Source organism: Echinops telfairi, unplaced genomic scaffold, assembly GCF_000313985.2.
Source record: "Echinops telfairi isolate 266 unplaced genomic scaffold, ASM31398v2 ScPeMD7_11;HRSCAF=52, whole genome shotgun sequence".
Classification (NCBI taxonomy): domain Eukaryota; kingdom Metazoa; phylum Chordata; class Mammalia; order Afrosoricida; family Tenrecidae; genus Echinops; species Echinops telfairi.
Genome location: NW_022103908.1, coordinates 17,755,427 through 17,780,849, shown reverse-complemented (window position 1 = coordinate 17,780,849; position 25,423 = coordinate 17,755,427). Strand labels below are relative to the sequence as shown.

The 25,423-nt window shown below is 38.2% G+C and overlaps 1 protein-coding gene across 7 annotated transcripts in view; it reads right to left on the bottom strand.

Moving 5' to 3' along the window:
• Positions 1-25,423, bottom strand: part of PCDH9 (protocadherin 9) — a 1,095,802-nt gene that overhangs the window by 384,550 nt on the left and 685,829 nt on the right. For 4 of the 7 annotated variants that reach the window (XM_045287202.1, XM_004707905.3, XM_045287203.1 and 1 more), the window contains one exon: positions 17,993-18,194. In XM_045287202.1, coding sequence (XP_045143137.1) covers positions 17,993-18,194 — 202 coding nt within the window. The remainder of the gene's footprint in view (positions 1-17,992; positions 18,195-25,423) is intronic. The other 3 variants (XM_045287204.1, XM_030884716.2, XM_030884717.2) reach the window with 1 other exon arrangement.

The following is a 25,423-nucleotide window of genomic DNA, read 5'->3' as shown; positions in this document are numbered from 1 at the left end:
GCATGTGAAGGGAATACCGGTAATTCTGGCACAGGACACCTGAATTACTTATTGAAATTCACAATTTTCTACTACACAGTAGTTTGGACTTTGGAGAGGCCATTAAAGCGTTCTGTTAACTATTCTGTGACTTTCCTTTAAGCAGTTTAAATGAGAACGCGGCATCCTCTTCTGAATGGTCAACTATTTTTGGCTTCGTTTAAGAAATTTTATTCTCTAATATAAAGAGGCCTTTAGAAACTATTCCAAGGAGGCCCTGCTCCTCCTGTGAGAGGATGGAAGCTTTCCTCAGCCTGCACGTAATGTGTGGGGCCGTCACGTCGATTTTCGGCTCCCTGAATGTTGTCCCACAATCGTCACATGGTGCTTGGTCTAGGACAGAAAAGATAACGTACACATTTCGATGACAGAACCAATCTCTTTTCCATTCATGAACTATTTTAAAAGCCAGGCAAGTTTTCTCATTTTATTTCTAATGTGAAAGGGTTTTTCTTTCAGATGCTCAAGCATATGATAAAGTATCCGCTCCTGTCAAAACACAGAGTGGGAACAAAAAGAAATCAATGAAACGAAGGGCTGCACTTCAGGAAGTTTATGGTTTAATTCTTTCCTTCCGATGGTTACTTAAGTAGAACGTGTTGTTAAGTTATTTTTAACTGTGCAGTTGATTTTCAAGGAGTCTTTGGGTAATTACCTCAAGTACAGTATATTTCCTACATGTAGATTTGGATTTGAATTGGTTTAGTATTTATTACAAAGAAATAAAGGGGGTCCTGGCCAACTAGCAGCAAAAAAGACATGTTAGGTCCAAAATTCTAATGAGAGCTTGTATATGAAAGGCTTTTCATTTACCTTTGCTCATACGTAACCAAGTGCCCAAAAGGTAAACCAATGTGTGGACGCTTGAGCTGACTTATACAAATATCAAATTCCTTCCATGTTGTTTTTCAAAAACTCTCTTTAGAATAAATCTGCGTAACACTTCATCCAGCTATAATGCTAAATCACACATTTTAAAATATAAAAATGGCCTTTCTATGATGGTAAAAGAAAATATTCAGTTAAAAAATTTTCTTGATGTTTCAAAATATATAAAAACAACAAAAGCATCTTTCCTGAACTAGTTTGCATGAAATTAGAATTCAGGGATACACAATCTCAGGTTTCTTTCCTTGAATATATTTATTACAATCACAGAATTCAAATTAACTAAACAGTTAGCTTGGGAATTGTCTAATTTGGTTGTATTTCTTACAATAATAGCTAAGCAAATTGAGGATTTACTATGAATCTAGAATTATCTTGTATGTATATTCTTAACTCATTGCAATCTATACAAGGGTGGAAAACAAGTTGTCTCATTCTCATCGCTCTGCTATAGACCAAGTACCAAGGGCAGAGTAACCTGCCCAAGGTCATACAGCTGGCCAATAGAAAAGTGATGTTTGCAATCAGTCAGTCTGTACACCAGCTGATTTCTGCATGCACAAGTCCATTCTTTGCCTTACATATAAACCCACCGCCATGGATGCTGACTGGGAATCACCCCGTGGCACAGAGGAGAAGTGCTCCTTAGCGTTTCCTAGAGTGTCCAGCTTCACAGGGACGGACCTCATCGTTTTCTCCATGCCCCGCTGGCCCGTGTACTCAGCAGCCCAACAAATGGACCTCTGCACCAGCGGGCCCCTTCCTTTCAAAAGTCTCTAAGCTGGATGTGTAAGCTGGGATATGCACAACAATGTCTAAAACTCCAGAGAGAAATGAACACTTTTGAGAACAATTGACAACTGTGACCACGTAAATTGGAGCGTTTCTCTCTCTCTCTCTGCCTCTCTGTCTCTCTCTCTCTCTTTGCCTCTCTGTCTCTCTGTCCCTCTCTCTCTTTGCCTCTCTGTCTCTCTGTCCCTCTCTCTCTTTGCCTCTCTGTCTCTCTGTCCCTCTCTCTCTTTGCCTCTCTGTCTCTCTGTCTCTTTGCCTCTCTGTCTCCCATGCACCTCTCTTTAACCCCAGGCCCACGGAAACAGAACTTGCTGGCAATCGTGAGACCTTTTCATCTAGGTTAGGCATTCGAAATCTTGGAATTTTTTAAAAGTCAAAGAATGCATAAAACCTAAAGTCTAATGAACCAAATGGAAGATTAAGCAAACAAACAAATCATCTTGAATCTAAAACTTTAAACCAGGATATCTTTCTGTTTGCAACAACCAGAAAAAGACCGACATAAAAATCATCATTTTACAAGAGACGATGGCTGACCATTAGCACAAATTAAACTTCAAATGTGTGATTTTTTTTTGAAACATGGACTAACCAAAGACAATCTGGGGATTTTCAAAGTAGAGAAGTAATGCCTCCGCATTGGCATTATCCTCCCCATGCTCTCCGCTCTTTAAGGCCAGGGAAGCACTGCTCTGCAACGACATGAGTGACACGCAGAGACAGCCTCTGAACAGATGAATGATGCGACTCCTTCTATTCGTGTCATTTTCAGAAAGTATCACGCCCCCGGGGTAAAGCAATCATACTGAGACAAAGCAAACTTTAGGTTGGCCAGCTAATTTTAGAATTTTGTTCATCTGATTTTCAAACTTAATGTTTATTATCGACTGTCATCAATCGATTCGGAGTTATAATGATCTTAGAAGACAGAGCGGACTTTCTCCACAGTGTTTCCCAGACTGCAAAGGCGGATTTTGAGAATGATGAGGGCAACGAATGTACAAATGTGCTTGACACAATGGATGGATGTATGGATTGTGATAAGAGTTGTATGAGCCCCAATAAAATGATTTAAAAAAGAAAAGCATACTGAATCTGCTCCCTCCCCAGGGAGCAGCTGAGGGGGTGGGAGTGAGGGCTTGACCGGCCAACTTGGTCCTCATCAGCTTAGGGGGCTAGGCCGGGGGCTGCTCTTCTCAGCAAAATACACGCCAAATACCACAACAGGCTGCATAATACTGGGATGGTACAGACATGCTTGTATTTTTTAAGCATTTGCTTTTTTTACGAATCTTAAGGGTCACTAAAATGTTGGCACCCCTATCTTATTCAGTCACATGAATCTGAATAATTCTCAAACAGCAGAAATGTAGGTCACAATAACATTATGATATATTTGGGACATCTGAGACACACAACTAAGGTTTCTTAAAATTGTAAACTTGTTTTAAAATGCTTATTCATTTCTTTTCTGTATGTATAGATGGATGCATACAGAGATGCATTTTTGTATTCTGAAGTACTATAAAATAAATGTGATTTAATCAGTAGATGCCTTTTTTTAACAAGAACTGATTTATTTCCAGTATTTTTAATACATTTGTTTGTATTTGGGCGACTTTATTTTAATGTTTCACTGTATGCTAGTAAGCGTAACTGAAATCAGCAATTTCTTTCCTTGCTTCTTGTTGGTCTAGTTAGCTACTAAAGTACTCATCAGTCACGTTTACCACTCACAAATTACGAAAACCAAAGGTACACCAAAAAGAACCCCTCTCCATTTTTTTGGTCAGAGCATACCCTCAGAGAGAGTTGAATGCTATTCGTGTTTCTGGCTCTGGGAAGAAGGAATCCCAGGCCATTCTGCAGCGAGGGGAGTGTAATTTCAGGCAGCACACTGTGCCAGTAGACATTACCCTTCCTCTACACTAGGAGGCATATGGTTCCTACATATTGTTCTGCTAAAGTGCAAAACCCACGATTTGTGACCTCTATTCTAAACCTCTATTGCAATAGAATCTTATTAAGGCTTAAAATTATTTAATATAAGTTAGTATTTAAAATCCATTTTCTTGTGAAGAAATAGAAAGTTCTATTTGAAATTGCTGAGATCTAAAACTTTCTACAAAAACATGTGTCCCTGCATGTTTTATGGCAAGGGTATAACTACATTATGCAATAGGCTATAAAGCCATGTTTTGTACCCCCTTCTAAAGAACCATTGCTATAACGCAAAGTGTGCTGTGACAACTAATATTAGATGAATTATTATGCATAAAGGGATCAGAATATATTTTTAAGAAGAACCATAAAGATATTGGAGTACAAGAACCTTCTTACTATGTGATCCTTGTTAATGATTAGTAAACTGTGAGGTTTGGGATCTGAGAGAGACAAGAACAAAAAATAAGCCCGATTTAAAGAATTTTAAAATGAGTAATATTTCAACATTTGACACTAGCACATACCCAAATATTTCTATCTTGTTTTAATGTATAACTGTGATTTTGCATCTCAGAATTCACCACAGAAAATTTCTAAACCTAACTAGAAACTTCTTCTAAATAAATGAGCTACATGTTTTGCACCTTTCACATTTTTTCATTATCTATAGATGATAGCAATGATCACAAACTTAATGATAGTCCCTGTCAAATGGCATCTGCGCCATGTGCCAATAATACTGTGGGTCCAAGATCACAGACGCTGCAGCCTTCCTTCCCCAGGCTGTCAGCACTGCTGCCTCAAAGAACAGGAAAACAAGCCAAGGGCAATACAATTAACTATTTCATCTACAGAGCTCAGTCAGTCCTGGAGTTTTCAAATAACTTCCTGATTTACCTTCTCCATTTGGGCACTGACAGTTCCCACCCCATCATCACCTCTGCCTGTCCTAAATGTTAAGGTTCATCATGAGCTCTTGTATCCTCATCATGGTCACGGTTACCTATTTATACTGTGCTAGCTTTAATCACATCCAATGCCTTCAGCTTTCAAGCTCCAACTTGGATCAAATCCTTAGCTCATACTAAAAAAGAAAACAATCTGATGCTAAGACCCTTTTTTCTGATGTATTTAGAAACAGATGGAATATTGTAACTGCCAACACAAGTTATAAACTAAAAACTAGGAATAACCTTCAGGTCAGTTTTCTCCTGTATGACAATAGTCCTAAAGAATCTATTATGTCCTTCCTTTGTCCTGTGACTATCCACAAAAAAACCCACTGTCAATTCTGACCCATAGCCATCTTGTATAGGATTTCTGTGGATAAATCTTTGCAGGAATAGAGGGCCACATTATGGTGGGTGTGAACTCTTAAATGTGGTGTCAACAGCCCAATGCTTAACCCATGGTGCCACAAGGGTTCCTTGTGACTAACTGTATCATCATTCAAAGTTTGATTCCAATCTATCTCCCAATCTGAGTTCCTGTATTGTTACTTACTAGCAGAGCTAACTGACAACCACTGTCAGTGTATCTACTATTTTTGTCAGAGTATTTACTAGAGGATTAGTAATATCAAATAAGTATAATTTTTACAATAAATTACTCTCACTTCCCCTTAGAGTCTAGAGATTCTCCTCGCACCCCCGCCACCCCAAGGAGATGCTGCAATCAAGTGTGCCGGTCCCAGAGGGTGTGCATCTGTGGCCCTAGAGTATGTGCATCTGTGGCTCTAGAGGGTGTGCATCTGGGGGGCCCAGGGTCTCAGAGCTCCATCCCTGCACTCTCCATTCACTACCTTCTGGAATTATCATACATACTAATAGTTCCATTTTACAGATTTGGAATATAAAACCTTAAGAGGTAGAGCTAATTCTTTTCCAATGTGCTCCAGAAATATTGAAATTTTCATAGCTTACTCAACTGACCACATCCTTTCATTGCACTCAGAAACCCATGGTATACATATACACCTGCACGTATATTTTACTTTCTTAGACAACTTCTATTCAACCAATACGCCACTTGCTTAAAAATATTTTAAAAGAATATTTTAAATTCCTTATTCAAGCCATAGCCTGTGATCAATCTTAGCATTTATTCTGCTTTGTGAATATTATTTGTATCCAGTGCCTTCTTACGTTCATAAACCAGTACCTCTCTTCTGTCTCATTGTTGCTAGGGTCCATTGAGTTGGCTCCGACTCATAATGACCCCATGCACACAGAAGGAGACCCTGCCTGGTCCTGTGCCATCCTCACAATTGTTTCTATGCTGCATAACGTAGTCATACGCTCTACTCACAGGAAAAAACGCACATAGCTTCAAGACCTTCAAAAATTTCTCAGATCTTGCTCATGACCTTTTAGGATCAAGGAATGCAGATGAAGGACCCAGGCAGTAAGCTTGGATGCCTTTAGAGTTAAAACATCTTGCTTTTGTTGACTGACCCTGGAAACTGACCTAAGACATGACACGGGCAAACGAGAAAATCAAATTCACCGCCATAGAGTCTATATCGACTCACAGTGACCAAACAGGACAGGAAAGAACTGCCCCTGTGGGTTTCTGAGACGGCCACTCTTTACAAGCATAGAAAGCCTCAGCTTTCTTCTGCAGAGTGGCTGGTGGTTTCGAAATATTGATCTTACTGTTAACAGCCCAGTTCATAACCACTATGTAACCAGAACTCCTCACTAGACTTTATATGAGTACTTACAAAATGCATGAGAAAATTATAGAAGATCAAAGGGGTAAATAATTATAAATCAAAGCTAAAATTCTAAGATTTAGCAGCATGATTAAGTTTTTTATAAACGAGAGCAAACCAACTTTAACTGGACGCTTACAATCCCCTTCCACTGGCATTCACAACTGTCACCCCCTCCCCTTGAACATGGACAGTTTTTAACCAACAGAACAGGCCCAAGGTTGTAGCATGTGACCCTGATTGGTACCTTCAAATTTAAAAGTCTTGCTCAACAAACTTTGTTTTCATAATTGGCTGTGAAGAAGGAGGAGGTCAAGTTCAGGGGCCCCAGTGGCTAAGCACTGAAAGTGTCATGTAGACACTGAAGCTAATCCAAATACACAATAGCCAGCAGAGAGCTGGGGCCCTTCGTCCTACAGACATAAGGGAAATGATCCCTGTTGACCACCTGAGTGAGCATGGAAATGTGTTCAGAAGCTAATAAGAATGCCATTTTTCTGACATTTTGATTGTACAATCTCTAAGAACAAATCTCAGTTTATCCATGTCTACACCCACAAAAAATATGATGAGTGTGTGTTGTTTTAAGTCATTACATATATGGCAATTTGTTACATAGTAATGCAAGACTGAGGACCATAGTGGTTAAGAGTTTGATTGTTAATGCAAAGGTTGAGGGTTCAGACCCATTCAGCAGCTCCTCCTGAGAAAGACGTGGTGATGTGCTTCCCTAAATATTACAGCCTAGAATATCACATGGAGTGATTTCACTCTGTGTAATGGGGTTTATTATATTTGATCTGGGATCAGCTTAACATCACTCAGAAACCACAATAGAAGACTAATAGATAGGTAGACAGATTAGATAGATAGATAGATAGGTAGATAGATGATAGATAGATGATAGATAGATAGATAGATAGATAGATAGATAGACAGATAGATAGAAGATAGGTATTGGTACATAATCTAAACACTTTTAATATTAAAATATTTTATTCTTCGTGAATAAGAGGTGAAAATCATTAACAATAGATACATTTTTTACAGATTTAGGAAAATAAAGCAAAAAATTACAGTGACTTGGACAGAAAAGATAATCAAGAGATTTTTATTTACCACATAAGTTTTTAGATATTTCCCCCATTTTTCTTTTTTTTTTTTAACATTTTATTAGGGGCTCATACAACTGTTATCGCAATCAATACACACATCAATTGTGTAAAGCACATTTGTACATCATTCTCAAAACATTTTCTCTCCACTTAAACCCCCGACATTAGGTCCTCATTTTTCCCCTCCCCCATTTTTCTCAAATATCATTCCATCTACTCCACTCTGTGAGGAATTGTAGATTCATTAACACAGATGCCGTATTCTGCGCTCTCACTGAATCGGTTTAAAAACTCCCATGAGGAAATGAACACAACAGGTGACAATGTAAAACCTCTCAACAATCTTCCTTGAATCTGCATAATTGGCTAAACCATAGATATTTGTAAAAAATGTAGTTCAGAAAATTTAATATGATACCGTGCTAAAAGCAAAAAAAAAGTTAGCTTAATTTCAAAAACGTATTATACCAAGTAAATTTTCTTCAAACAGGATTAACACAACTACCACTGACATTAAATATTAGATATTAGTTTATTCTGGACTTTTCTGAACTCTTTTTAGTTTATTAACTTGATTTTTTTTTTATGACAAGCTGTCTGTCATGCCAAAAGCTTTATACTCTCAGCTTTCTTTAGTACACGGGCTCACATGAGCAATATTTTTTTCAATGTAAAATTTTAATCACTCTACAAGCTAACAAACAACATGTAAGAAGAACTTAATTCTTTTTCTCAGGTATATTTCAAGTATTGTGCATATATGTTATCTCATTGTTACATGGAAAACAAATTTTAATACACTATAAAAATTGTGAAAATCATAAACAAGTACAAATCAATAATACTGAAACCTGGATATAACCACCATTGACCCAGTGCAGTATTTTCTTTTTTTGTATCTTGAAAGAATATTCTAAAACTTATTGCATTTTTATGTATTTGTGAACTATTATTTTACTTATTTAATTAAGAAATATGTAGTGATTTCTTATATTATAGATGTTCAGTGGAGAGAATGAGAGAGAGAATGAAGTGGGGAAACATCTATGAGGACCAATAGGAGAGACACTTGCTTACTCAATAATCATACAAATGGTCTTTGCAGAAATGTTATATAGTCATGACAATGAAAGACCATGTGAATGAGGGCTGAAATGTGTCAACTTAACTGGGTTCTATTCTTGACTCACCAATGGTTTAATGTTAAATCCCCTCTGGATAGAACAGGGCAGTTATGTTGGATGATCTGTACATCTCTTTTATGGTCTAAATTAGAATTGTGCTTGTGATAAAATAACACAGAAACAGCTATCTCACAACCGATTCTACTGACGAGCAAACGACGCAAAGAACTCATCTTCATATCAGAACTGTCAAGTTTTCTTCAGAAAAGTAAAGTTAGTGCCACATAATTTAAAACAAAACATCCATGATGACTTTGATGAGCTTTAAAATTTGCTAAATATTTATTGATTGAAGGTAGCTTTTATGAATAACAGGAGCATAAACTGTGGAGATAGACACCCTTAAGTTCAGATTTTGACTCAGTTATTTGTTACTATGTTTCTCAAATCACTTAAAATTTCTTCATTTCATATGACTAATAACATCTAACTTTCAATATTACTGTAAGGGTCATGAACAATATATGAAAATATTCACTATATTTTCTGTCTAGTAAATAATCCTAAATGAAGATTCACCATACATATCAAAATCAAAACTATCCTTAGTGGGTTCATCAATTGATTCATATTTGAGGCATATGAGAAATGGGGGTTTTATCAAATAAATACAATCTTCAACTTTACACATGATTAAACAGCAACATATACTTTTAAATAATATTTCCATAGGATATAATATGTAAAATGATTCATGATGCTTTGGAGACCAAGAGTAAGGATTATCTATAAATTAGCACTAATTCTTAAGGAGCTCTGGGGGCATATTGGTTGCAAGTTGGGCTGTGATCCCCAAGACCCACAGTTGGGACCCACCATACATTCGATGGGGGAAAGATAGAACTGCTACTCCCACGAAGAGTTTGCGTTCCAGGAATTCAGAGGGGCACATTCCACCCTGTCTGAGAGGGTTGCTGAGTTGGCATTGACTAGATGGTAGTAAGAGAGTGAAAGCGCTATTCTTCATCTGATCACTTTATTTTTCCTAGCTTTTAACTTGGTAGACATCTCTAATCAGTTTAGTTACACTCGTTAAAAGAAAACCATCTTCAACTGAAAACGATCTTAATATTTCCTTAGAATTAATCGTCTTACTGAATCGCAAGTGGAGCACAGGATCACTTTAATGAGTTCACTATGGAAGGACATAGCAGTCACTGCTATTCTGGAACGGCATGTTTCCTTCCCTGGGTGCGGTAAACTGTCCGAATCCCCACTCGTGGTAAGCCACACTGGCTGCGTGGGCACCAAGTGGCAATTGACTAGACAGGATCTCAGACTCGGAGGTGCCAAGGAAATGGCAATGCCACTTAGTTGGTCACCAAAACAAAACCCTACATTTCACTGACAGTGAGTCAACACTGACCCATAGCAACCCCGATGCGTTTCCCAGACAAACTGTCTACTGGAGGAGAAAGCTCAGTTTTCCCCCAGAGAGCTGGTACTCTGCTCTTTGATTACTCTTGGATGGTGGAACAAGGCAAAGGATGATGTCTACTGATTTTATTGCCAAATTTCCAAGGAGAGTTTTGAAATAGCTCATTGAACTCTAAAGATCTTAAATGAGGACAAGTATCAATTTATGTTTTAATCTTCCAAATATATACTGAAAATAGGTGGAAGGTTTTTAGCATTTGTGACATATTCTAAGTAAATATTATACATATAATATGTAAATATTATATGTTATATAAAATCCAATATTGTTAAATAACCATATCAGTTAATGTAAATACTTAAGAAAGACAGAGAGGATAAACAAAATGTTAATTCAGGCATTCCATATATTTAGTATAAGTTTCCTGTTATCTATTTTAAAATAATCTTTACATTTAGTAAATTATACAACATGTAAAACTTTACAGTATATTATTTTAAGCCACGTACAGCTATCTTCTGTCTTCTATAGCTATTAATATATTATTGTTTAATATGTTGCTATTATTAGAATACTCTAATATGTAAACCATACTTCATCTTTTTTAGTTACCATCATTACCATTATAGAAAGTATAACTTTTATTTTGCTAAGGTGTTTTTAAAACAAATTCCAGATACTAAGTATTTCTCATAAAAATAAGAACCTCAGCAGATAATCATAATTGAAAATGACTTTATCTTAATATAACTTCAATTCCAATATCACATCTAACCTATAAATAATCAGTTTTAATATTATTTAGAAATCCAGTCTGTATTCATATTTCACCTATTATCCTCCCCCCTGTTTTTTTGTTAATACTCAAAAAAGAAATCTCAGGGATCACCGGTGGAGGCTTCTAGACTACCAGTTCGTCTTCTGAAAATTGCTCTCAGGGTCAAGTATTAGCTTGCATTTCCTCTAAGCACTGTGCCTCAGGGCGATCAGTAAGTATGGTGCTAAGTTCTCCTTCACTGTACGTTTTTAAAAACCACTTTGTCAAAGAGAAATCATGCTTTTTGTCCCTCATTTTGATATACAAACATGGAGTCCTGGTGGCTCTGTGGGCTCAAGTGTTGGGCTGTTAGCTGCAAGATCGGCGCTTCAAACCCAAAGCTGTTCTCAAGGAGAGAGTCGGGGCTGTACGCTCCCGTGAAGATTTACTGTCTTGGAAACCCTCCATGGGGTCAATGTGTGACTGAATCAACTGATGGAAGTGGGCTCTGTGTTTGATCTTCTTAATACAATAATGTCATCTTTGATAGAATGTGGTGCAATTATCTAGTGGCTGCAAACAAATGCCATTTTATACAGTCACTTGTACAAATTCTTCTGAGCCTTTAATAAATTGCCCTTTTATTTGTATGCATATCGCTCCTGGTCTATTACCCATTTTCAAACAGGCACGTATCTCGATGACTAGTGCACACATACAGCTGAGATAGGGTGGATAACCGAGTTTTCCACAAAGTCCTAAACCTGTTATGGAGTTTCTTATTACTTTTACTAGTGAGGCCAAAAGAAAATATGGCATAAGAATTCTTTTTTAAGTATAGGAAATGGTGAGAAAACTGACCAGGGCTCTTACAATGAAAGCATTCATTCAGCCCAGCTGGTGAAGAGAAAGAGGTGGGGAGGACTGGGGATTGTGACAGGGCGGATGCTATGTCACAACATTAAGCAAAACATAGAGAAACCAGGGAGGGTGGGAGAGGGGGCTGTTAAGGACACAGACACCCTGAAGCTCTATTCCTGGGTCTCCAGTCTAAGAAAGTTGTAGATCTCAGAGAGCGATGTTTCCTAGTCGGCAGAATGAAGCCCCAAAGTTCTGAGACAGTCTCACCCAGATTCCCTCATCCTGTCACTGCCTTGAAGATGCCTTGAAGGAGCATCTGATCTAAGGCTGTGCAAAACCTGACACTGAGCATCCAGATGGTCATCTCAGTGGGCAGATGACCCTGGAAGCAGAATATTCCAGTTTCGGTCGGTGTTATAACATTCCCTTGGGGAAAATTAAGTTTCTGCCAGACCAGCAAAGTTGGAATTAAAAAAACAAAAAGCAAACAAACAAAAAACACACAGTCAATGAAAAATTGAATGTTCTTGTACATCTAACTTAAATTAAAGGTATAAGAATTAGGGAACGGCTATCTATATTTTAGATACATGCATGTTTTAGATACATCCAAAATATCAAATTGGAAATAAATAAAAATCATGTAAATCAAATCCAGGGTATATGTATGTGCAAGTATTTAGAATCAAGACTCTATATTAAAATCCAGACATTCCCAAATTCCCCAGAATGATAATTTTTGTATAAATGTATTTGAAAAAATGGTAAATATTACAATAAATTTGAGAGTACTTCTGGTGGTATGACACATCTTAATATGGCTCTTCCATCCAACACTTTGTAATTTCCACCCAGTGATTCGGTGGGAGTATGCAAAAAGGGCGTATATAACACTAATTGAAGGGACTGGTCAATTTTAATTACCACCTCCATCCTAACTGTAAGGATGAACCATATTTGAAGTAGAGGCAGAGAGAGAAACCCCCTTTGAGTTTGAAAAGCAATTTCAAGATCCCTGACTGATATGGGAGAGGGACAGGCTTGACGCCAGCTGAGGAGGCGAATGATTGCATCTTGACTGATCTTGATTTGTGGTAACCTATTGAATCTCCTAATAAAAAAAATCAAAACCAAACTCACTGTCATGGATTTGATGCCCACTCATAGTGACCTTAAGGTCAAGATATGTGGTAGTTACATAATCTGTTGCCAATTTGAGACTTAAGAGTGTAGGGGTGAAGTTTAGCCTGTCAATCGGGTCACAGGCTGATGACCTCATTTGGAGGCACTAAGGAGATAAATAGCTAGCTGGAAGAGGGACACATGCTCACTCCCTGAGAGACATTATCGACTAGAAGCCTGATGGAGTTATGCTGATGTAGCCAGAGCCCTGAGAGCTAGAGGAGCCACGTGGAGACCTCTGCCGGCGCTGAGATGCTTCTACTGGCACTGGATCCACAAGACTTTCCACCCACTGGCCTGTACTCAGCATTATTACATAGCTATGTGAGTCTAAAGAGGAACTTATGGACTAGTATCAACATACAGGCTAATATTAGACTTATGGACTTGATCTGGACTGGGCTGGGAGCTCTTTCTTATATGCATCTGAGTTTCCCTGGATTTGTTTTTCCAGTTCCACACCCTGTGAGTTTCCGAAACTATTGTTTGTTTGTTTATTTATGGAACTAAGTCTCACTGGCTTTATTAGCTCTTTTTACTTATCATCTGGTCTTTTTTTAAATCATTTTATTGGGGACTCATACAGCTCTTATCACAATCCATCCATCCATCCATTATGTCAAGCACATTTATACATATGTTGCCATCATCATTTTCAAAACATTCTCTTTCTACTTGAGTCCTTGATATCAGCTCCTCATTTTTCCCTCCCTACCCCACCTTCCTTCCCTCAGGACACATTGATAATTTATAAATTATTATTATTTTTTCATGTCTTACACTGACCAAAGTCTCCCTTCACCCACTTTCTGTTGTCTGTCCCCCTGGGAAGGGGTTATATGTAGATCATTTTGATTGGTTCTCCCTTTCTCCCCACACCTTCCTCTTCCCCTCCTGGTATTGCTATGCTCATTATTTGTCCTGAGAGATTTACCTGTCCTAGATTCCCTGTGTTTCCAGCTCCTATCTGTACCAGTATACATGCTCTGGTCTAGCCAGATTTATGAGGTAGAAATGGGATCATGATAGTTGGTGGGGGGCAGCAGGGAGGTAGAATGGCTTAGGAAGAATGGTTCATGTCAGAATAGGTAAAGAAGAATGGAAGTAGGAGGCATTCTTGACAAAAGGGAAACCAAAGGTGTTCAGATATGGCCCTCCAATGCCATTTATTGCAGTTTTTCAAGTGAAAAAGAATTTTAATCAAAGGCATTACTACAGATGGAAGGCAATTAAGTTATGCTACAGACAACACTGATATTCATTTTCCTAGATGAATTGTCATGAAAGTACTACTCATCAAAGCTTTTAAAAACACTCTGAAAAGAAATGAAACAAGTAAGATTTAAATGGGAAGCATACTGCTATTGAGAATTATTATTTAAGTTATACTATAGTTTACATTACAGATTCCTCAAAGTTAATATTGAAAAGTGTGACCAGGAATGTTAAAGATAATAATCGTAATGCATCATAGTGCCATTCTAAATTGAAGGATACTTAGTCACCTGCCTCCTATCTTTCTAACCTAATCTAGTTCATTCTACTGTACACATTTACAAAAGTTAACAGTTTTAAGTCCCATTAAATGACAACAGAATGTTGGCCTCTAATGGTCCTGGGATTGTTCCTCTTCTATCTCCTTTTTCTTCTTCTGTAAGGCCAATCTCACTACCAGGAGCTGCAATCCAGTTTAAAGACATTGCATTGTCCTATTGTCCCAGTGTTGAATTGAAAGATGGAGTGTATATGATTGTGTCACCCATCAAATCTCTTACTTTCATGTGGCTTGATGGATTAAAAACTAGGGCATTTGCCTGCAGCAGGATTCCTCTCTACTCACTCGATTTCTGCTCTCTTCTTGCAAGCACATGGCACCGCCCTATTGCTCAGGCCTAAGAAATCAGTCCAGGAGCCCGGATGGTGGAGTGGGTAAAGTTTGATGTTGTCAACAGCAAGATCAGTGGCTCAAACCCACCTGCCCCTTCACTGAGTGGGAAATAAGGCTCTCTACTCCTGTAAACCAAATGAAAGTAGCACTTCTCTCTGTCAGGGGGTTACCAAGAGGCAGAATGAATTCCAATGGCAGCGGCCTGATTTTGGTTTCAAAGGGTCATTCAGTCAGCAGTTGATCATTTGGGGACAAAAGTTTGGTCTGAGAAGGCCTGCGTCAGTACATTTTTAAAACTGGTAAAATGTTTTGGTTTCTTCTTTTCAGCTATTTCTCTCATTGGATACCTACAACATGGTCTTTCTCAAGTATGGATGTCTGAGAAAACACGCCTCAGCTGAAAGAGAACATACCTATCTCTGTACTTTGTCTAGATCAACTCACCAATAATCAACAAAGTGCTGGTTGCATCCTGTCCCTCCAAAATCCCCCTTGATCCTTTATGAAGCCCAGAGAGAACGAAGGGCTTCTAGTCTGAGATAAAATGTCTTCTAGACTCTTCGCATGTGAGTCCATTATCAAACAAACAAATAAATGCAAAATATGCCGGTGGTTATTTTTCGTGATAAATCTCACATAATTCCAACTTACTTTTTCATAAGTGATAATTTACTACTTTTAAAAATTAGGCTATAGAACATAAACCACTTAAAAATTGTTTTAATCTTATATGAGCTTTTAAACACAAGATCAAGCTTTAGTACTCTACAAGTATGTTTTAATAGCATTTTATTTCTTGGGATGATCACCAGATTAATTATTCAATCACTTTCAGTGGTGTAAATGGTTTCTATATTCTGAAGGTACTTTTAATATGATATTGCTGATTTTTGCTGTACTCTGACACTTCTCAGTTGACTCTGACACTTCTCAGTTGACTCTAGAGCAAAAGAGCCACACAACCATCCTTTAATTCAAAAAGGTAAAACATCCTAAGAAGCTGTCTCTACATTCTAGTTGAATATTTCTAATTCAATTAGTTAACTAGAAAATTACCCAGATGTTCATCAGCTTCTGAAAACCACTGATTAAACTCACTGCACCCTGGCATTTTTGCAAACACATCTTAAATACTTGGGAATCCGGCATAAGAAAAACATGAAGCACTGACTTAGGCTTATTAAGTAAGTGTAAATCCCCCAGCTGGATCTGTTCATATTGCAATTGCTTAGAAAATCCTTCTGTCAAATACATTTGGAAAAATCTACAGACAAGTCCCACAATGGTTTTTACTAGTAAGTTCAACTGGGTGTCTTTCTGCCATGGCTCTGGCAGAGGTCCCAAGGCAGGAGAAGCCAACAACTCCCACGTTTAGGTACTTGCAGATGAGATGGTCTAAAACCAGTGTTGCCTGGCTGTCGATACATGACATTTTGAAATCAGAGAAGTAAAGTTGGAGACTAGGAAAGGAGATTTGAAAGAGTTGTCTCTCTCTTGAGAGTCCTTCCTCTCTGACTTCTTTGCAGGAGTCTAGGAAAGTTGACCCCTTGGAACCAGTTTGATTCTGTACTGCTTTGGGCAAACGTCTTAAAAAAAAAACGAGTTAGCCAGCCCTACAAAATTAAATGTAGTGACAGTGGTCTCATTGGGGATTGTCCACTCTCGATATGTGAAGTAAGAAAATGCATTGATTTCCAATAGGCAACAAAGCTATATTACATACCAGGAGAGTCAGAGTTTGTATGGATTCTACTTAGAACTTCCTATGAGCCTAGAGTGGCAAGAAGATCATAATAGAAAGAAGATGCAAATACAGTTGTCATCTGCATACCATTTACCAATGAGATGAAGGCCACCGATCATTAGCAATAGTGCTAAGCTGGGTTAAGAGCAAGTCTACCAAAGCCACTCTCTCCTCACTCCCATTCCCACCTCCAAGAAAAGTCTACTGACATTTCCTGGATGTGAGAGAACATCAATGCTTGATTGCCTTAATGAGAGCCTTATGAAGAATCCCATTTGTGCTTTTTAAACCTCATATTGGCATTACCACATCACATATGGAGGTATTTTAGTGTATGAAGCAATAGGGTAGAAGAAAAAGCTGGAAAGTTAGAAAGAACCCATCTCACCCTCATTACCCATTGTCGGGAACCAGTGTGAAGCAGGTGTAGCTTAAGTGAGGAAAACATCTAAATGAAGATAGAAATTATTGTTATGACTCTTAATTGGGCATAATGATGATTGCATTTTGGTGTGTTTTGTTTCAGAAAACTAGTCAATAATATTTAATTATTCATTTACAAAATTATGATCAGAAAAAGTTTACAGCTTTCTTAGGATTTCCTCCTAAGATCGAAGAAGTAGTAGCCTCGTGGGGCATTTTTTTGAATGGGCAATGCTTATGAGTTGGCATGTGGTTCTTGGAGATAAAAATGTGTTTATTGCACTCCACTCATTCTATTGTGCAACATACTGGTTAAAGAAAATTGCTAAAAATCAAACTATACACACAAAAACAAATATTTTATCTGTCCTTTTCATCTTTGATTTCATAAGTATCTAATATTTTATTGATTATTATCCTTATTATTTTGGTGGAGCAAAGGTAAATATGCATATACAAATAGCCTCTGTCCAATAGATGTTCACAGGCAAAGCGCTCACTGTCCCGCCCACACCTTGTCAGCCTCTCTTCTATCCACGATCGATTTGTAGATCACCACAGTCGCAGGACGGTGTCTACGACAGCATTTGGCTCTGTTGATTTAACTCCTGCTAACTTCCCAAGTTTTTCCTGTTTCTATCAGCTTATTTTTAAAGTAGTAAGCCAAGATGGCCTCGTTTTGTGCATAGTACTGGATGATAACAGATACATTCTTCACTACGGTTTGTTCTTGACGTACTCGATGGCTTATTCTTCACCAAGGCGCCACTTAAACTGTATTCTGTCAATCCAAAAGGGCCCCCATTCACATGTTAACATTTGGGCCATAGGATGCCTTGCCACAGCAGCTTTTTGCAATTATATCTGAGTGTTTTTCTTCCTTGTTAATGGTTCAAAAATAATGACGCATCATATTAATAATATTAAAATGGATACAAGAAAAACAACAAAAGCAGCAAGAAAATTAGATCAATATCCATAACCCATCCCCAGTCTCTGCCGATCGATTTACCCGCAATTTAAAGCCATTTAAACTGAACATCCGAATACCAAACAATTCCAATCCACATTTGGAGGGACTCACCCGAGTTGGGGTCCGAGTTACCATCAGCTTCAGTCCTCTTGTCCGGAGAGGCCTGGTCGTAGAATTCGTCCTGTGGCTGAACCAGAGGAAGAGCGTGTGAGATCAGCGTTCCACTACCCACCGGCTCGTGGTCGCCTAGACCACTGTCACTGCAGCTTTCCTGGGAGCCATCAGGGAGGTGGAAGGTAACGCGGCGCTGCGACTACAAAGAAGACCACAGGACAGGCCGATTAACACTCCTCCCAAAGAAAACAGGTGCCACAGAACAACAAACTCAATAACACAGTGTGAGAGCACAATAGAACCCAAACTAGCAAAACACATTGATTCCTTGTCATTCGCTCGGTCAAGTTCAACTTGGAACATTCCAGGAAACATTTCAGTCTCATATATTTAAAGCCACACCCACCCAAACAACAACAAAATAAACAAAACCAAGACCCTAATTTTAATCCTATGAAAAGAATGACAAGAAAGGCAAAAAAAACCCAATACCTATCTTAGTCAACAAAATTACAGAAAAGTGTTAAATCAGCAGAAATTTGCATACATGTTTCTTCCATAGATCTGAATAAATGCATAAATAATTCAACATTCCCAGCTCTCCTGTGCCACATGCTGTTTACTTAAGAGTTTTAAGATAAATTTTGCCATGAATGCATTTTCTCTTATGTTTCAAGAACAAGCTGAACATTTGTGTGTCTTTAAAGGAAGAATGGGTCAATTAATTATTTAAAAAATTAATTAAGTTGTACTCTAGAATTGACTTGGTGACAGCATTATTTTAATTTTTAAAACTATTATTGACATATAAACTTGAAACCAAATTCACTGTCATGGAGTTGATTCCTATGCCTATCACCCAATATACATAAAAAGTTAGTTCTATAACAGAACGATTGTTTGGTTCTCCAACAATCATTAGTTTAGTGATTGATCGACTAGCATCAACTGGCACAGTCTATCATGATGCATCTTTGGTATAGAATATGTCACCTTAAGGTGCCTGGAGATTACTTTGGACCCTATTTGAACAATCTCATTCTCAGCAGTGATGGACATGAGTAGACCATTTGAGTTTTAATATAGTAAAATTATACTTTTTTAGCACACGTTTCTACTCATCACTTTTGTTAAGTGTTCTTACAGTTGATGTAACCTGTGATCCATGAGAATATTAGCAACTATGTAGTCAGGAAATACGTCAGCAACTATGGACAAGTATGTGGGCACAGCTGAGTGAGCCTGGGGCACTGAAAGCAATGTCTTCATAGCAATCCCACCAGCCACCGGAGGGAGAACAATGAGGCTTCCTGCTCATTTTCAGACCTTTAGTCTCTTGCAGCAGGTTTGTTTTCAGTAGAGGGATGGAGATGTTAGTGATCTGTATGAGTCATGAATCTATGCTTAATAGAACTGTAGAGACTTTTAATTCTAATTTAACAGTCGAAAAGACCTTTTAATGTCATGCCACATGTGATCAGTTTTATTCCCCCTTAATAAAATTTAAGTGCACAATTAAATAAAACATTCTTTGCAAAGTATAATATAAAGTATTGTTGTGTAGTACTTAACATCTACTTTTTCCTTCAAGAGATGATTACAGATTGCATCCAGTCTCAAAATAAATAAACTAATTAAAGAGGGTGCACAGAAGCGATATTCTGTACACTGCTAATCTATAAATGTGCTTTTTTAGACTGAGAATAGAACATAATCTATTCCTGTGAGTCATTGGTTCAAATCCAGCTCAGAGTCATAAGGGAGAAGAACTGGGACCAATTTATTGCTGTTCAATGACCTGTGTGAAATGAGTTAACAGTTCAGTCAATTTTCAATGAACTGATCCCAATATCATATAAACTGTAATCACAAGTGGTACTAATTGAATCCATCATAGCACATTTCACCTTCATGCAAAATGATCCTTCTGGCAACAATCTCCTCTCAAGAGGTTTTAATATGTGCCCAGGGAAGTGCTGGACAATCCACAGGCCACACTTTAGTATGAATGTCTGAAATGATTGTGAGGCATGCTACTTTAAATTGTGATTGTGTGTCCCTTCTCCTACGACTTTCAACCTTAGAAAGGATAAAACAAATATGCCTAGGAAAAATAGGCGTTTTCTGTTTTAAATGCTCTTAATTCATTGGTCACTTTTTATGATTTCAAAAACAAAACTCATGGCAATGCCGACTCTTACCAACCTGACAGGACAGAGGCACTGCCGTTGCGGGAAGTTCTTTCTAAACTGAAGTTCATTCAAGAAGCAAAAAGCCTCATCTTGCTCCTGCGGGGCGACTGGGGGCTGAAACTGCTAACTTTGTGCTTAGCTGCTTATTACGTAACCTAGTAGAGCCCCATTACCTTGTAACTCCATGTTCCATAATTTTTTCAAATCCCCTTCCTGTGGGTCTTGCTTTCACAGTGATTAATCTACTGACAATCTATAGTTGTGGTGACTACAGTATCTTTAAAGGTCAGTTGAGTGAGAAATGGAGTCCAGACAGAGGCGAGAGTGAAACAGACCCTTCTAGAACCGTGAAAACGCATTTCTGGAAACCCACAAAGCATTATCAAGTTCCTACTTCCTGCTTAACTTTTTAATTGTGATATTCTTAGAAATAAAATGTATGTTGTTTTAATGGCCTTTTCCCTCTTATTGGATAATGTATATTTAAACATACAATAACATTCATGGTTTAAACCAACAGTTTTTACAACATGAGTATAAGAACAAATATTTTGGGGGCATCTACTATATGCCATATTATATAATTACTGTTCACAGGGATTACAAATTAACACTGATTTCTCAAGGCTCTTCTAATATAGTTTCTTAGACTCAATTTCAGACAGTACACTACAATATTTTATTAACACTTTACAACAGAATAAGATGCAAGAATGGTGTTATTTATTTGCAGTAAGACAATTTGTAAATGAGAGTGATATAATGGTTTAGCTACTGTGATTTATGGAGATAATTCCTAGTTAATTTGACCCAATGATAGCTAAATCTTAACAGGCAGAATTGTGCCCGATTTATCAGTCTGGAAATAGAACGTTGTGATGAATCATGCGAAGACTAGGGAGGGACACGGATATGACAGTGTGAAGCAAATTATCAAGCAAAGAAATCTCTAATTTGTCATCATCATGATGGATGCAAGTAGAAGAGGGTGTGAAAAATCAAGGTTGATGAAAGGAGAAGATGCACACGAATTGAGAACACGGGACAGTCTGACTCAGTGAAGAGGGACTGCAGTCGTAGGGGTCACCAGGAACTCCACGGTGCGTGCTCAGCTTGAGTAGAACAGCAGCAGGTGTAGAGCCAGGGCCAGACTCCAGGCTTCCAGCCATTGCTCTGCAGTGGCTGGCCCAGGGCAAGGTTCTTGATCTTTGTGAACAAGTTCCTGGCTTTTAAAATGAAGAAAATCTGTGCTTTCCCCAAAAGAATGCTTGCCAGGCTCAAAATAGATAAAAACAAACGTTCCTGCTCGATACTACTTGGCACACAGTAGGAACTCAATAAAAGGTAGCTACAATTCTTGAAATATATAACTATATGTTTTCTTTTTTAACCATTCGTTCTATCAGTGTTCGGTGATCTTTAATGATGTAATTCCTTTCTGCGGGGCAGGAGCAGGGGCACAGAAAACAACAGCAACTAAAGAAATTATTCTCTCAGAAGAGCAATGTCGGAGCCACGGAATCTTGGTATACTCTGCAATGAGCCTGTACAGCACGTCAACTCCCGGCCTCCTCTGAGCTGAAGCAGCTCTTCGGTGGGAGTGAGGATGGGGCAGACTGATGGTCTGGAAGACATGGTTTCTTTACAGAAAAAAGTAGAGTTTCCCCCATTATCCTTTCAAGAAGCCTATAATTGTTAGTATATTTGGAGAGAGGAAAGAGGGAGAAGGTTTTACTTAGTGCCTCTGGGGATTTTATTTCTTGGCTTATGATCATGGAAAAGTGCCCAATCTGGTTATGAGTCTATACCGACCCTGCCTGACTAAATTGGGACAAAAATATGATCACAAGACCATCTCAGACTTTCCAGAGTCTGGGCATTCGTATTTTGTTCTCATAAATATGTTTCGTGCCCACTTGATTATCTCTCAGGGGAAGAGTTATTATCATGGCTCTGTCTGGTTAAAAGTTTGGACATCACATTGGTTTATTCATTTCGTCGTTGATAGGCTAGCTGCGGGTCCCTCCTGCCCTGAGAGAGAAGAATGTGGGACCAGAAACTCCTAGGGCTACTTCACATTGTCATGCTAGTTGGTATGAATTCTGAGTAGAGGAAGTTTTTATTCGCGAGTGTGTACTCTAAGTGTAAAGGGTCATGCATTTTAAATATGTGTAGGCCAGAATTCCTTAGTCCAAAGGTTCCAGGTCAGTTCTATCCAAGAAAAATAAAATACTTTCCCCAAATCTTTTTCTTGCCAATTACTACAGAAATGTATGCGAGATCATTCCGGGAAGCCTGAGCCCTAGGATATACACGCTCCCGTGTTGGGCAACCACACACTTCCAGAGACACTGGAAGAACAAAAAGCAGGACAAGAAATCCCAGCCTGTGTTAGTCTGGTGCTCCAGGGGTTTCTTATCCAAGAATAATAAAACACACACTCATGTTTAAGGAAGAGTTTCACTACCACCACCCATAGCTGTCCAGCTGACGGACTCACGTGACCCATGTGTGTCAGAGTAGAAGCGGGCTTCACTGAGGTTTCAGTGAATACATTTGGCAAGGGCATCAACAGACTTTCATTTTGAGGTGTCTGCTCAGGGTATCAAACTGAGTGTGTTAACAATCGCCACCTGTCCCACTGGTCTAGAAAAATTCATGTGTGCAAAGATTTGGTGATAAGGTTCATTGCATTTTTGTAGAAGTGGCAAAAAAGTAAGAAAGAATAAAAGGTGAAATAGGTGATTTTATTAACTATAATTAAATATATTTAACATAATTCAGTACCTATGTACTACATGCAAATAAATGGTATACAGCATTTAAATTTATATCAATGAATATTTCTTTATATGGTATAGGGATATGACCTATTGTTAAGTATAAAAATCAGGTTAATACAGATTTAGTTAAGTACATTTTTTTTTGTTAATGTATGTGAATATGTGGGGACTGAGTTTTGAATGTGTCCACACCAAGTGTTTACAATAACACTGATTGGTCGTCAAATTATTGTGTTTCAAAATTGCATTGTTTCTACACCAAAATACTTTTTAAGTATTTTTATCACTTACAGCCAGCATATAAGCAAAGAATGGAACATCTTGGCAAATAAAAGAGCCTCCCTTGAGCCAACAAATGCCACCCAACCTCCTTAGCCCTTTTCTGTTGTCTGTTTCTGTCCTCTATTTTCTTTACCAATGTAATCTTTGCAACTATTGTGTTCCCATCCCTAGACAATAAATAGCATGCCTCTAGTACTAATCCAATATGGCAAGACAAAGTAAAGTAAAGAGAGATAGCCTGCCAATGGTTATCCAAGGTACCACAGTGGATCTCTATTTGTCTCTGAAGAAACAGAGAGAGGAGCAGCAAGACTCAGGGGATGGAATGGCATGGCTGACTCTCTCCCTTCTTGTGAACAACAGCCTCCTTGTCCATGCGATCAGAGGTATCACTCCTGACCATTTTGATGAAAGGTACTGTGGAAGAATCCCCATCAAAAAGGGCGGGAAGAAGAATAGAATCGTAAATTCTCATGAACTACAGAATCTCTGGAATCAGAGAGGCTGATGAACTTCTGAAACGGATCATAATCTCTAACCTTTAAAACTTAAAAAAAAAAAAAAGTTCTCTAAAGTCTTCCTAAAACCAAATAATAGTCTGGCTTAACTAGTAAAGAATGCCTTGAGCATTGAACTCTTTTAAAAATCTCCCAATATGGAACCGAGACAACAGCAACTCGAAAACAATCGTATAGGAGACATGCAACTGAGAGTAATCATTGAAAGACCATTCATAAAATGAGAACAGGAATAGCTACACAACTTGAAGGCTGCGATCAAAGTCACATAATGGGACATTTAGAAATCGGTGTATTGTCGTATATCTTTCTATTTATGTTCTCAGCCACAACAACAATATAAAATCATGTATTTTTTAAATTGCTACTTAATAAAATCCATTTAAATCATATTAGGAGCTCTGGTCACATAGTGGTTAAAAGTCGGGCTGCTAACCCCAAGGCTGGCAATTTGAACTCCCTAGCAGCGCAGAGGGGAAACTTTCCACCTGTTGAGTTACAGTCTTGGAAACCCAAAATAGGAATGGGGACGGGATAATCTGGCCTGTACCCTCTCCTATAGGGACTCTGAGAAATAATCAACTCCATAGCAGTGAGTTTGGTTTTGGTTGGAAATAAAATTTATAATTGATATTATGGAATGAGAAAACAATGCTTTTATATTGTTAAACTATGATTGTATGCTAGACACCAGTGATAGTGAAGGTTTGATATCAACTTGGTTAGTTAGAATTCTTGGTGGTTTGGCAGTTAACACCAGTTAACATCCATCTCCATGTCCTGGTACACAATGTTCCATAGCCATTGAGTTGTAAATCTCTACAATTAGATATGATTAGATTGGATTACAATAGCCTTAATCATACAATATTCTGTATTCAATTTAGTATCTCAGGGCTGTGGCCTGCTTCCAATATAAGTGGACACTATGGAAAACATGTTTGCTTTTATTTGATGGGTCTGGATGCTGCATCTGGCTCAAAGACCCAGTTCTTTGGAGTGAGACAACAGGCCTCCCCCCCCCCCACGGCATTGCCTACCAGGACTGGGAATCATCAACTACCTGTCTTCTGACGTGCTGGCCTTGGATTCATGGATTCTCATCCACGAGTCTGGACTGTTTACCTTGGATTTATTCTTTGCTGCCACCATCCTGTGATTGTCCTGCTGAACACAAGCCCCACAACTCTCTGAGTCAGGAGAAGCCTCCAGGCTAACCTCTGACCCACAGAGTTGGACTTGGAACTTGCCTTTATTTGGACTTCCCTACTTCTACAATCTTGTGAATTTATCTATTATCTATCTATTTAATCACACATATATGCAATATATGTGTTAATAAATATTCACATATATGGTGAGAATATATACCAGTGAGATATTTCTATCTCTATCTCTATCTTTATCCACAGCCATTTCTACATCTACATCTACACCAGCGATATATATCACTGGTTTTGCTTCTCTAGAGAGCCCAGCCTACAGCACTATCGTCTAAGGCTATTTACCTAACTCATTTGTAAGTTCTTTAATAGCATCTTATCATATGCATTCTATGAACACACACTTTATCCTAATAAATGGAGCAAAACTTGTCACAGTTTTGAAAGTGAAGTGAATATGATCTAGAAAGCAATACATGAATATAGTTCA